General features: G+C 44.0%; 1 protein-coding gene across 1 annotated transcript in view; it reads right to left on the bottom strand.

Moving 5' to 3' along the window:
* Positions 1–13,223, bottom strand: part of LOC148453895 (attractin-like protein 1) — a 482,434-nt gene that overhangs the window by 393,354 nt on the left and 75,857 nt on the right. Inside the window, exon 2 of the mRNA XM_088461549.1 lies at positions 4,403–4,464. Coding sequence (XP_088317675.1) covers positions 4,403–4,464 — 62 coding nt within the window. The remainder of the gene's footprint in view (positions 1–4,402; positions 4,465–13,223) is intronic.

Raw genomic sequence — 13,223 nt, 5'->3', positions numbered from 1 at the left:
ATAGCCTGTATACCATGTTCTGCAATGTGTTGTACTGTGCAGTAGCTATATAGCCTGTATACCATGTTCTGCAATGTGTTGTACTGTGCAGTAGCTATATAGCCTTTATACCATGTTCTGCAATGTGCTGTACTGTGCAGTAGCTATATAGCCTGTATACCATGTTCTGCAATGTGTTGTACTGTGCAGTAGCTATATAGCCTGTATACCATGTTCTGCAATGTGTTGTACTGTGCAGTAGCTATATAGCCTGTATACCATGTTCTGTAATGTTTTGTACTGTGCAGTAGCTATATAGCCTGTATACCATGTTCTGCAATGTTTTGTACTGTGCAGTAGTCACATAGCCTGTATACCATGTTCTGCAATGTTTTGTACTGTGCAGTAGTTATATAGCCTGTATACCATGTTCTGTAATGTTTTGTACTGTGCAGTAGCTATATAGCCTGTTTTCCATGTTCTGCAATGTTTTGTACTGTGCAGTATCTATATAGCCTGTATACCATGTTCTGCAATGTTTTGTACTGTGCAGTAGCTATATAGCCTGTATACCATGTTCTGCAATGTTTTGTACTGTGCAGTAGCTATATAGCCTGTATACCATGTTCTGCAATGTTTTGTACTGTGCAGTAGCTATATAGCCTGTATACCATGTTCTGCAATGTTTTGTACTGTGCAGTAGCTATATAGCCTGTATATCATGTTCTGCAATGATTTATACTGTGCAGTAGCTATATAGCCTGTATACCATGTTCTGCAATGTTTTGTACTGTGCAGTAGCTATATAGCCTGTATACCATGTTCTGCAATGTCTTGTACTGTGCAGTAGTTATATAGCCTGTATACCATGTTCTGCAATGTTTTGTGCTGTGCAGTAGCTATATAGCCTGTATAACATGTTCTGCAATGTTTTGTACTGTGCAGTAGTCACATAGCCTGTATACCATGTTCTGCAATGTTTTGTACTGTGCAGTAGTTATATAGCCTGTATACCATGTTCTGTAATGTTTTGTACTGTGCAGTAGCTATATAGCCTGTTTTCCATGTTCTGCAATGTTTTGTACTGTGCAGTATCTATATAGCCTGTATACCATGTTCTGCAATGTTTTGTACTGTGCAGTAGCTATATAGCCTGTATACCATGTTCTGCAATGTGTTGTACTGTGCAGTAGTTATATAGCCTGTATACCATGTTCTGCAATGTTTTGTGCTGTGCAGTAGCTATATAGCCTGTATATCATGTTCTGCAATGATTTATACTGTGCAGTAGCTATATAGCCTGTATACCATGTTCTGCAATGTTTTGTACTGTGCAGTAGCTATATAGCCTGTATACCATGTTCTGCAATGTCTTGTACTGTGCAGTAGTTATATAGCCTGTATACCATGTTCTGCAATGTTTTGTGCTGTGCAGTAGCTATATAGCCTGTATAACATGTTCTGCAATGTTTTGTACTGTGCAGTAGTCACATAGCCTGTATACCATGTTCTGCAATGTTTTGTACTGTGCAGTAGTTATATAGCCTGTATACCATGTTCTGTAATGTTTTGTACTGTGCAGTAGCTATATAGCCTGTATACCATGTTCTGCAATGTGTTGTACTGTGCAGTAGCTAAATAGCCTGTATACCATGTTCTGCAATGTGTTGTACTGTGCAGTAGCTATATAGCCTGTATATCATGTTCTGCAATGTTTTGTACTGTGCAGTAGCTATATAGCCTGTATATCATGTTCTGCAATGTGTTGTACTGTGCAGTAGCTATATAGCCTGTATACCATGTTCTGCAATGTTTTGTACTGTGCAGTAGCTATATAGCCTGTATACCATGTTCTGCAATGTTTTGTACTGTACAGTAGCTATATAGCCTGTATACCATGTTCTGCAATGTTTTGTACTGTGCAGTAGCTATATAGCCTGTATATCATGTTCTGCAATGTTTTGTACTGTGCAGTAGCTATATAGCCTGTATACCATGTTCTGCAATGTGTTGTACTGTGCAGTAGCTATATAGCCTGTATACCATGTTCTGCAATGTGTTGTACTGTGCAGTAGCTATATAGCCTGTATACCATGTTCTGCAATGTTTTGTACTGTGCAGTAGCTATATAGCCTGTATACCATGTTCTGCAATGTTTTGTACTGTGCAGTAGCTATATAGCCTGTATACCATGTTCTGCAATGTGTTGTACTGTGCAGTAGTTATATAGCCTGTATACCATGTTCTGCAATGTTTTGTACTGTGCAGTAGCTATATAGCCTGTATACCATGTTCTGCAATGTTTTGTACTGTGCAGTAGCTATATAGCCTGTATACCATGTTCTGCAATGTTTTATACTGTGCAGTAGTTACATAGCCTGTATACCATGTTCTGCAATGTGTTGTACTGTGCAGTAGCTATATAGCCTGTATACCATGTTCTGCAATGTTTTGTACTGTGCAGTAGCTATATAGCCTGTATACCATGTTCTGCAATGTGTTGTACTGTGCAGTAGCTATATAGCCTGTATACCATGTTCTGCAATGTTTTGTACTGTGCAGTAGCTATATAGCCTGTATACCATGTTCTGCAATGTTTTGTACTGTGCAGTAGCTATATAGCCTGTATACCATGTTCTGCAATGTTTTGTACTGTGCAGTAGCTATATAGCCTGTATATTATGTTCTGCAATGTTTTGTACTGTGCAGTAGCTATATAGCCTGTATACCATGTTCTGCAATGTGTTGTACTGTGCAGTAGCTATATAGCCTGTATACCATGTTCTGCAATGTGTTGTACTGTGCAGTAGCTATATAGCCTGTATACCATGTTCTGCAATGTTTTGTACTGTGCAGTAGCTATATAGCCTGTATACCATGTTCTGCAATGTTTTGTACTGTGCAGTAGCTATATAGCCTGTATACCATGTTCTGCAATGTTTTGTACTGTGCAGTAGCTATATAGCCTGTATACCATGTTCTGCAATGTGTTGTACTGTGCAGTAGTTATATAGCCTGTATACCATGTTCTGCAATGTTTTATACTGTGAGTCTTTTGCACTTTTGTCTTGGTACGTTTGCTCTGCTTCTGTCTATGTAGTATATAAGGTGTAGTGGACCACTTGTGGCACCATATAAGTTAAGGATAATAATAATAATAATAATAATAATAATAATAATAATAATAATAATAATAATAATAATAATAATAATAATAATGATAATAATAATAATACAGCTACAGGACAGGAGATTTGCAGTTTAAAGACAGATGTGAGTTTGATTGTGTATAGGCTGAGGAGCCAGTGAAGTGACTGACGGGGAGGGATCACCAGAGGAGTAGCAGCGAGAGAAGAAAAGTGGGCAGGAGGCTGAGGACGGATTGAAGAGTAGCAGAGAGTACGTAGGGCGAGAAGATCAGGTTACAGTAATAAAGGTGGGAGATGATAAGGGTGTGTATGGTGGTTTTCGTGGCTTCATCAGTGAGAAATGAATGAGAAGATAGATTCACGAAGAGGTTAGTAATGCCAATGGTATAAAGGGGGCAGAGACAGGACCATGGAGAGGGGGAGACAATGACATCAGGATTGGAGAGATGACGTTTCAGGAAGCGTTGGGTCATCCATCAGGAAATGGGCGATAACGGCTGATAGACTTTAGGCCAAAGAGATGGGAAGAGAGACCTATTACAGGCAGCAGACACAACTGACTGAGGGCCTTCAGGCTTAGATATTAGAAGTAGAGATGATCCATGGGATTGGGGTTATTCCTGCACACTACCCTCCATATACCATACAGAAGGGCTCATTTACTAAGAATGATAGATTTAGGTACATATTTTCTACTGAGCCGTACCATCCAATCAGCAACTAGCTTTTATCTGTCTAGTGCAAAATAAACAATGACAGTACCGGATTGGCTGCTGTAGTTTAGAGAAAACGTTGCCTTCTGATAAATTCTGGCAGCCCATGACCCATCGGTGACCCCTGGACGTCATTTATGAAGCGCAGAGGGTGAGCACTGCAAATCTTCTTGGTTTAGTACCAGAGCATCTTCTGTATAAGGGCCGCTCAGCGCAAACCACGCTGTCACCTGCTCGGCGCACTCCGGAGACGCCTCCACAAACTAGAAGAGTAGTGAGGAGGAAAAATCTCAAGAGTGCTCATGTCCCTATAAATGTACCCCCCCCCCTCTCCCAATTTACTTTGGAACCTAAGCAGACTCTCGCGTTGTGACAGAAATGACGGGCACTTCAGCATAAGGAGGTGCCCCGCAAGGCCAAAGCTGTTATGAAATGGTCACATGTGCAGAGCGGGTTATAACATGGCCCCAATTTCGGGGGAACAATACTGCATGGCACCAGCGGAGTACTGTATCTTATTCACATCTAGTCACGGCGAGCATTCGTCGCGTCAGCTCTTACCTGAAGAAGGTGACGAAGAACTGCACCAGGTCCATGATTGTGTTGTGTTGGGAGAAGGCAATCTGAAAGGCAGGAAGGAAGTGGTCAGTACACAATCTCAGGCCTCACGTGAGGTACAGACACAGTATGCCGGCTCGGTGAGAAGGTGCACCGCTATAGAAAATATTCTCTGGCCAATGCCTAAGTAAAAAGTTACTGACTTTTCCTACGACCTTCCCGCGTCTTTCAGTTTCTCCGCGGGGCTGTGTGCTGGTCTCACCCGCACGGAGCCTAACATATGCTCTGGAAGACAGCAGGACCCCCGGACATACTCCACCTGACAGGCTAGGTCACAAGCTAGAGCCTGAGAGACCTACAGCGTGAATCATCTCCAAGCACGCTGTCAGGAACAGGGCTCTGACTTGCGTGTACAAGTCTCCCTATAATGTATTTCTCTCTGTGCACAGCAGGACAGAGCCAACTCCATGACAAGTTAGTGCCAAGTCCTCAATCACCGGCTTTCAGAAGCCAGATGACTGGAATGACATTCAGTCCAGGGTGACTGTAACGTGAGGGCATGATACATGGACTACAAAATGCCATTAAGATGAAACGTGCGCGGAACACGGAACCATCATATACTTCTGATCTGGGAAACGGCCATCAGTCACTGCAATGTGATCAGCCAGGACCAGTACACACAGAGAGGGAACTGCATCCGGTGGTCATTTGCTCATTAAGCTAAACAGGCATTCTGCTATTTTATTACAGTATTAGTGGAACCACATGAGGCATAATGCTGGGGCCTGGTCCTCCGCCTCCTCTTCCATCACAGGGATATCGCTACGCCAACCCAATCGCATCCACAACGATCAATGGAATTATTATCCGCCATGTTGGAGATGAGTGAGGCACACAGATTGCCGTGATCGCCCTCTCTGCCCCCTGACCACACCAAGGGGAGAGATGTATCAAACCACGGAAAGAATGGAGATGTGAACCAGTGGAGAAGCTGCCCATAGCAACCAATCAGCTTTCAGGTAGCATTTATCCAGAACACTCTAAAAAAATGATAGGTACGTGCTGATTGGTTGGTATGATAAAAACTTCTCCACTGTTTTCGCAGCTTGATACATTTTCCAATCAGACTCTGATTGGTCCGTGTGTGATCAGATTCGGGAGCATGTAGGTAAACGTTCCTAAACACGTATGTTTCCTATGTAGGTAAACGTTCTTGAACACGTATGTTTCCTATGTAGGTAAACGTTCCTGAACACGTATGTTTCCTACTGTATGTACGTAAACGATCCTAAACACGTATGTTTCCTATGTAGGTAAACGTTCCTAAACACGTATGTTTCCTATGTAGGTAAACGTTCCTAAACACGTATGTTTCCTATGTAGGTAAACGTTCCTAAACACATATGTTTCCTATGTAGGTAAACGTTCCTGAACACGTATGTTTCCTATGTAGGTAAACGATCCTAAACACGTATATGTTTCCTATGTAGGTAAACGTTCCTAAACACGTATATGTTTCCTATGTAGGTAAATGTTCCTAAACACGTTTCCTATGTAGGTAAACGTTCCTGAACACGTATGTTTCCTATGTAGGTAAATGTTCCTGAACACGTATGTTTCCTATGTAGGTAAACGTTCCTAAACACGTATGTTTCCTATGTAGGTAAACGTTCCTAAACACGTATGTTTCCTATGTAGGTAAACGTTCCTGAACACGTATGTTTCCTATGTAGGTAAACGTTCCTAAACACGTATGTTTCCGATGTAGGTAAATGTTCCTAAACACGTATGTTTCCTATGTAGGTAAGTGGCAAGCATCGTTTTGCTATGAGTACTGTACACGCTACCAGTGTATTATAGACCAAATCACTAGCACCGGTGTGGCAAATTGGGCATAGAGCTGGCGTGTGCGGGTATATTTCCAGCTGATGTCTGATATGGAACTTCTCCCTTTATCATAGAACGTCTTAAAAACTATTCTAAGTGTTATTACATAAATCTCTCTACTTATCATGGGGAATCTGGCATTTGACGCTGAATAGGACATGCAGCAGTATATACTGTGTATATATATCATACTTGCCTACATTGTACTTAGCTTTTGCGGGAGACTTGGGGAGAGGAGAAAAATCGGGTTGTGATGGGAGCGGGGCCTGACATCTTGCGTCATTAGGCCCCTAAATGACGTGATTCGTGCAGAATCGCGTAATTAAGCCCCGCCCCCTACACAGAGACCCGCGATTGCCGCGGAAGCTCTCCCCATTCTGCCCACTTCACTAGGAAGTGGGCAGAATGCGGGAGAAATGCCTACCCTTCCGGGGGTGCGGGGGGTTACCCGAAGAATCGGGAGCCTCCCGCGAATACCGGGAGGGTAGGCATGTATGATATATATATATATATATATACGAGAAGCTTAATCCACGGCACTCAACCATCCGGGGTGCCCTTGGCATGTGACCACACCATCTACATAAAAAATATCATACAAACTCGGCACTCACATGCTTTTCAAACTGCAGCTCCTTTAAACATAGGGAATGTTGGTTCCAAAATATTGCAATAATTTGTTAAGCTGACCACCGCTTCACGGTCGTTCCCATCTGGCCAGTCCCTACACTGATTCTCAGATAAATGAACTTGATCTGCCACCTTTGGCTCAAGCTTGCATACATTTTATACATGAACCTGGGTCCTGCCTTAAAGAGACAGGACCACACCCAGGGCTATCAGCTAATAAGCACCTGGAAAAAGAAAAAAAGTTTGTCTTACATTTGAAATACAGGGTGCCCTAGCAAGTGTGACCACAAAATTTAAATAAACGGTGGGTTAGGGGTTGGGCACTACCCGGGGAGGTTATGGTTAGGCACTGCCCGGAGAGGGTTAGGTTTAGGGTGCGGGAAGAGAGGGTTAGGTTTAGGCATCACCGGGGGAGGGTTAGGTTACTTACTGGCCTGTCGGGATTTTCACCATTGGAATACCGCTGTCAGTCCTGTGACCGCTGGCATCCCGTCCGCTGGTAAATCATACCGATCCCACATGTATACATATATATACACCAGATGGATATGGTGCACCTTGGTACATACTGTGCATTCCTCAGTACACAATTACTGACGCTCATTGTCTGACTGCCCGTACACTGTGTACAGCACCGGAAGCCGGCTGTGTATTTATGCAGTTACTTTGCATCCCAGAGATAATCCACATATAATTAGATTTCAATCCAATTTGGGTTCCATAAAGTAATATTCAGTCATTTGATATAAATTGGAAATTGCTGTAATTAAGTTTATCACTTTTTTTTTTCTTTGAGTCAACAATGAGAACTAGCGGGAAGTAAATAGCAGGACGTGCCTGGGCAGCGGCGGGTTATTCAGCGCTGTACAGACAGACAGACAGACCCATGTAACTGCACGTAAGGATGGAAATGCTGTAATTTGTACAAACAAAACTTTTTCTCTGGAGTAATAAACCGCAAAGCATATGAATGGTCATATATACAGCGAGGGCACAAAATGTAAGAAACATGAGTACAACTATAAAGTACAGTATAATATATGCAGAAGCCTAAACACCACTGATTACATACATGTATATAGAAGTGCGCATGTCACCTATACAGAATGGAGGCATAATGTAGCTTCAGCCAATATGTGCCCAAACCTCATGGAAAAATAAATGGTCAAATCCAAGACAGCTACCACCAATTGGGTACAGAGGGCCTGATTCACATCCGCTCGCAAGCGCTATGTGCTCGCAAGCGGGTCGATGGGTGGGCAGTGCGCACGTACTGCGCGTGCTCCGGAGCGAGCGAGAAATCACTTGCTCCGGGGCTCGCAACAAAACGGGGCGGCAGTCTATGTTGATCGACAGCTTGCCCCGTTTTGTAGGCGGGGGGGGGGGTGGCTGGCCAAACGGAGGTGTTCTCGAAGGAATGCCCGCCGTTTGAGGGCGGCCCTACTGACATCACTCTCAGTAGGAAGGGTCTCGTCGCAAGCCCGATGGTCGCGACCATCACCTGGCCACTCGCAAAAGCTGATAGGCATAATAGAACTGTGCGAGTGAAAAGGGGAATTTAGCAATTAGGCGATCATAGCACTTTGAGCGCGAGTAGTGGTCTACGAGTAAGTAGTGGTCTATGGGCCTGATTCAGAGCCGCTCGTAAGCGGCCGCTCGTTTGCTCTGAGCGATGTTCGCACAACTGCGCATGCGTATGGGTCGTAATGCGCAAACCAGTCATTGCGGTTGGAAATCGTGCGCTCGCAAAACAGCGAGGGGCTGCTAATTTGATTGACAGAATGAGGCGTTTGTGGGTGGTAACAGGGGAAGGTGCTTGAAAACGGGGAGTGGAGATCCGGATGCAGGCGTGCCAAACGTTCAAAAGGGCGTTTAATGGGAGTGCATAATTAGTAAAGGAGCGTCATCGACCACGTCACTTGGTTGTCTTTTAGCCTGAACTGCTCGCAGTGATAGCGGTAAGAAAAACCTACCACAAGCACTGCGAGCAGTTCAGATGCCTTTCGATGTACCCAATTAATCTAATAAATACCGGAGATGGGGCGTCTTTACAAAATAGCGAGCACATTTTTCGTTCGCTCGCTCAGACATAGAGGCGTCAACAAACCGCAAAGAGCGAGCGCTCAATTTAAATAGCCGGCCCCTTTTTTGGAACGACCGTCAGCAAATAGCGTCCGGCTCTGAATCAGGCCCTATGAGCGTAAGTAGTGGTCTATGAGTGTGAGTAGTGGTCTATGAGTGTGAGTAGTGGCCTATGAGCGTGAGTAGTGGCCTATGAGCGTGAGTAGTGGTTTATGAGTGAGTAGTGGTCTATGAGTGTGAGTAGTGGCCTATGAGCGTGAGTAGTGGCCTATGAGTGAGTAGTGGTTTATGAGCGCGAGTAGTGGTCTAGGAGTAAGTAGTGGTCTATGAGCGTGAGTATTGGTCTGAGTGTGAGTAGTGGCCTATGAGTGTAAGTAGTGGTTTATAATCATGATTCGTGGTGTATGAGTAGTGAACTATAAGTGTGAGTAGTGGTTTATAAGCATTAGTAGTGGCCTATGAATATGACTAGCAGCCTATATGTGTGAGTAATGGTCTAGGAGCATGATTCGTGGTCTAGGAGTGTGAGTAATGGTCTAGGAGCATGATTCGTGGTCTAGGAGTGTGAGTAATGGTCTAGGAGCATGAGTAGTGGTCTAGGAGTGTGAGTAATGGTCTAGGAGCATGAGCAGTGGTCAAGGAGTGTGAGTAATGGTCTAGGAGCATGAGTAGTGGTCTAGGAGTGTGAGTAATGGTCTAGGAGCATGATTCGTGGTCTAGGAGTGTGAGTAATGGTCTACGAGCATGATTCGTGGTCTAGGAGTGTGAGTAATGGTCTAGGAGCATGAGTAGTGGTCTAGGAGTGTGAGTAATGGTCTAGGAGCATGAGCAGTGGTCAAGGAGTGTGAGTAATGGTCTAGGAGCATGAGTAGTGGTCTAGGAGTGTGAGTAATGGTCTAGGAGCATGAGTAGTGGTCTAGGAGTGTGAGTAATGGTCTAGGAGCATGATTCGTGGTCTAGGAGTGAGAGTAATGGTCTAGGAGCATGATTCGTGGTCTAGGAGTGTGAGTAATGGTCTAGGAGCATGAGTAGTGGTCTAGGAGTGTGAGTAATGGTCTAGGAGCATGAGCAATGGTCAAGGAGTGTGAGTAATGGTCTAGGAGCATAAGTAGTGATCTAGGAGAGTGAGTAATGGTCTAGGAGCATGAGTAGTGGTCTAGGAGTGTGAGTAATGGTCTAGGAGCATGAGTAGTGATCTAGGAGTGTGAGTAATGGTCTAGGAGCATGAGTAGTGGTCTAGGAACATGAGTAGTGGTCTAGGAGCATGAGTAATGGACTAGAATTGTGAGAAATGGTTTAGGAGTGAGTAGTGGGCTATTCTCTACTCTATTCTTTACAGTGGCCAACCCACTGGATAGAATAGAATCTGCATTATCTCCCACGTGCTCCCTCTTTTAGATCTTAATACATCACACACTGTTCCTATATAGGTCTCATGACAGTATCTGTATGACCTACCCCTCCCCCCAGTATCACTATACTCTCTCTCTCTCTCTCTCTCTCTCTCTCTCTCTCTCTCTCTCTCTCTCTATATATATATACATACACTAACCCTGTACATACTGTGTGCATTAATGCTCTATATGCAGGTCAATGTTCACATAGTAAGCACAAAAATAACTTCCTGAATTAGGGAATACACCCACATTGCTTATATTCTTCTACCCCATTCCCCCATCATCTGTTACAAAAGCAGAGGAGGACGGACGGACATAGAACTCCATGTGAAAGGCCCTTTGTATTGTGCCCCTGACCAGTACTGTCCTAGCTATCTGGCCATATGGTGTTGGTAACTGTGTAATATGTGTTACAGGATACATTGTATCTGAAAGCGACACACAATCACACACAGTCTGCGACACACAGTCTGCTACACACAGTCTGCAACGACACACTATCTGCGACACACAGTCTGCGACACACAGTCTGCGACACACAGTCTGCGACACGCTATCTGCGACACGCTATCTGCGACACACAGTCTGCGACACACAGTCTGCGACACACAGTCTGCGACACACAGTCTGCGACACACTATCTGCGACACGCTATCTGTGATACGCTATCTGCGACACACAGTCTGCGACACACTATCTGTGACACGCTATCTGTGACACACAGTCTGCTACACACAGTCTGCAACGACACACAGTCTGCGACACACTATCTGCGACACACAGTCTGCGACACACTATCTGCGACACGCTATCTGCGACACGCTATCTGCGACACGCTATCTGCGACACGCTATCTGCGACACGCTATCTGCGACACACTATCTGTGAACAAAACAAAAGCTGTATTTCCATGAAAGTGTCCAGTGTTCTTCTTTGGCCATTTGCAGTTCTGGGACCTGTGGTCAGAGGTAGCGCTGTGGGCACCTGGCTGACCCTTGGTAGGAGGAGGAGTATGGTACTGATGGTAGGTCCGGCCGTGATCACCTACAGTGGAAACGTGGGTGACAGACGCTATTCCACAGGTAAATACGTTTTGTTGCTGTATTGTACACTAGTTTTCGCCCCTCAGTTGCGCTTTCAGGCTGTATAAATGCGTTTTACACCAGACGGGATTTATCCTTTGTTCTGTTTCTCTATTATTCTTTAATAATTTCTTATGTGCTCTTCAGACAGATCTTTATATCATCGTACAAGGTTACTTCATTATGACACAAAGCTGATCGCTGGCTACAGCTGTCGTTACTGTGGAGAGCTCAATGCAAGGGAAATAAATTCTGCCCAAAGACAGAAGTAGATAAAGCAATATACTCAGCCTAACTCCCTTATAAGTAGCGATGTACGGTATCACTGGAAGTCGTTATGGTCACTGATGGGACTCAGCAGATTACTTTATATATCTCATACACAGTAAGTGGAATATTCCAGCTCTACGAACGCGGCCAATTTAGCGAGCTGTGGAAACAATCTGTTTTCCAGCGGACGGACCTTTCCCGGCAGCTCCCGCGGGTCACCCCCAGGTACCCCGGAGCATTGAGCTGGTTCCCCGCACAACGTGACATTTCAGGCACAAACTTGTGACGCTGGTTTGTGTTCTCCGCTTGTTTGCGGGGTGATATAAAGGGCAGCGCTATGAAATGTTAATGCCTGGAAGTGAGTATCAGGAGTTTAATGATACAGTAACATTCCTACATTAAGCTTTGCTCACGTATCACAGTCAGTAATGTGATTATCATTAGTATGGAGGAAATGGGAATCAAAGATTACTATAACAATGACAAAGGGTAAAACAGCGGTTATGGACCTCATTTAGATCTGGCTCCTGCATCAACGGTTGTCACTGGAATATACGCGATAACGTGCGGGGCATGTGTACCGATGCGCGTCAGCATCTACATTTGCGCCTATTGTAGACTTTCAGCCACTGGGGAAGCAGAACAGTGGGGTAAGTCAGCAGGAAGGCAGGTAAAGACGTATTTACATAGAGACATCGTAAAGATTCAACGTAAATAGACGGAAGGGTACTGGAGTGTTGGCGCAAAGGTACGCAATGGCGCAGCCCATCAGCAATCCTATAGTGCCACTTAGGATTGGCTATATTATACGTCACAATCTCCTGTTCACATTATTTATCATTTCCATTCAGATTACTGCAAAAAGAAGATTCTGGTTTAAATTTTAAAGGTGTCACCAATGCACGTGAGATGTTTGTATGAAATTACAGATCATATATAACCTGCAACTTTCTAAATATTGACAAGACGCTCTTATTTACACAACTTGTTCTTACATAATTATATTGTGTACGAATAGGGTAACGCAACTTTACCACTTGCTTTTAATACTCTCAAGCCACATTACTGCACTATTGTTACACGTATTATGCACAACTGTACGCATTACTGCACTATAGTTACACGTATTATGCACAACTGTACACATTACTGCACTATTGTTACACGTATTATACACAACTGTACGCATTACTGCACTATAGTTACACGTATTATGCACAACTGTACGCATTACTGCACTATTGTTACACGTATTATGCACAACTGTACGCATTACTGCACTATTGTTACACGTATTATACACAACTGTACGCATTACTGCACTATAGTTACACATATTATGCACAACTGTACACATTACTGCACTATTGTTACACGTATTATGCACAACTGTACGCATTACTGCACTATTGTTACACGTATTATACACAACTGTACGCATTACTGCACTATTGTTACACGTATTATACACAA

This window comes from Taudactylus pleione, unplaced genomic scaffold, assembly GCF_031769625.1.
Source record: "Taudactylus pleione unplaced genomic scaffold, aTauple2 ptg001065l, whole genome shotgun sequence".
NCBI classification, from domain to species: domain Eukaryota; kingdom Metazoa; phylum Chordata; class Amphibia; order Anura; family Myobatrachidae; genus Taudactylus; species Taudactylus pleione.
This window is presented reverse-complemented; position numbering and strand designations above follow the sequence as displayed.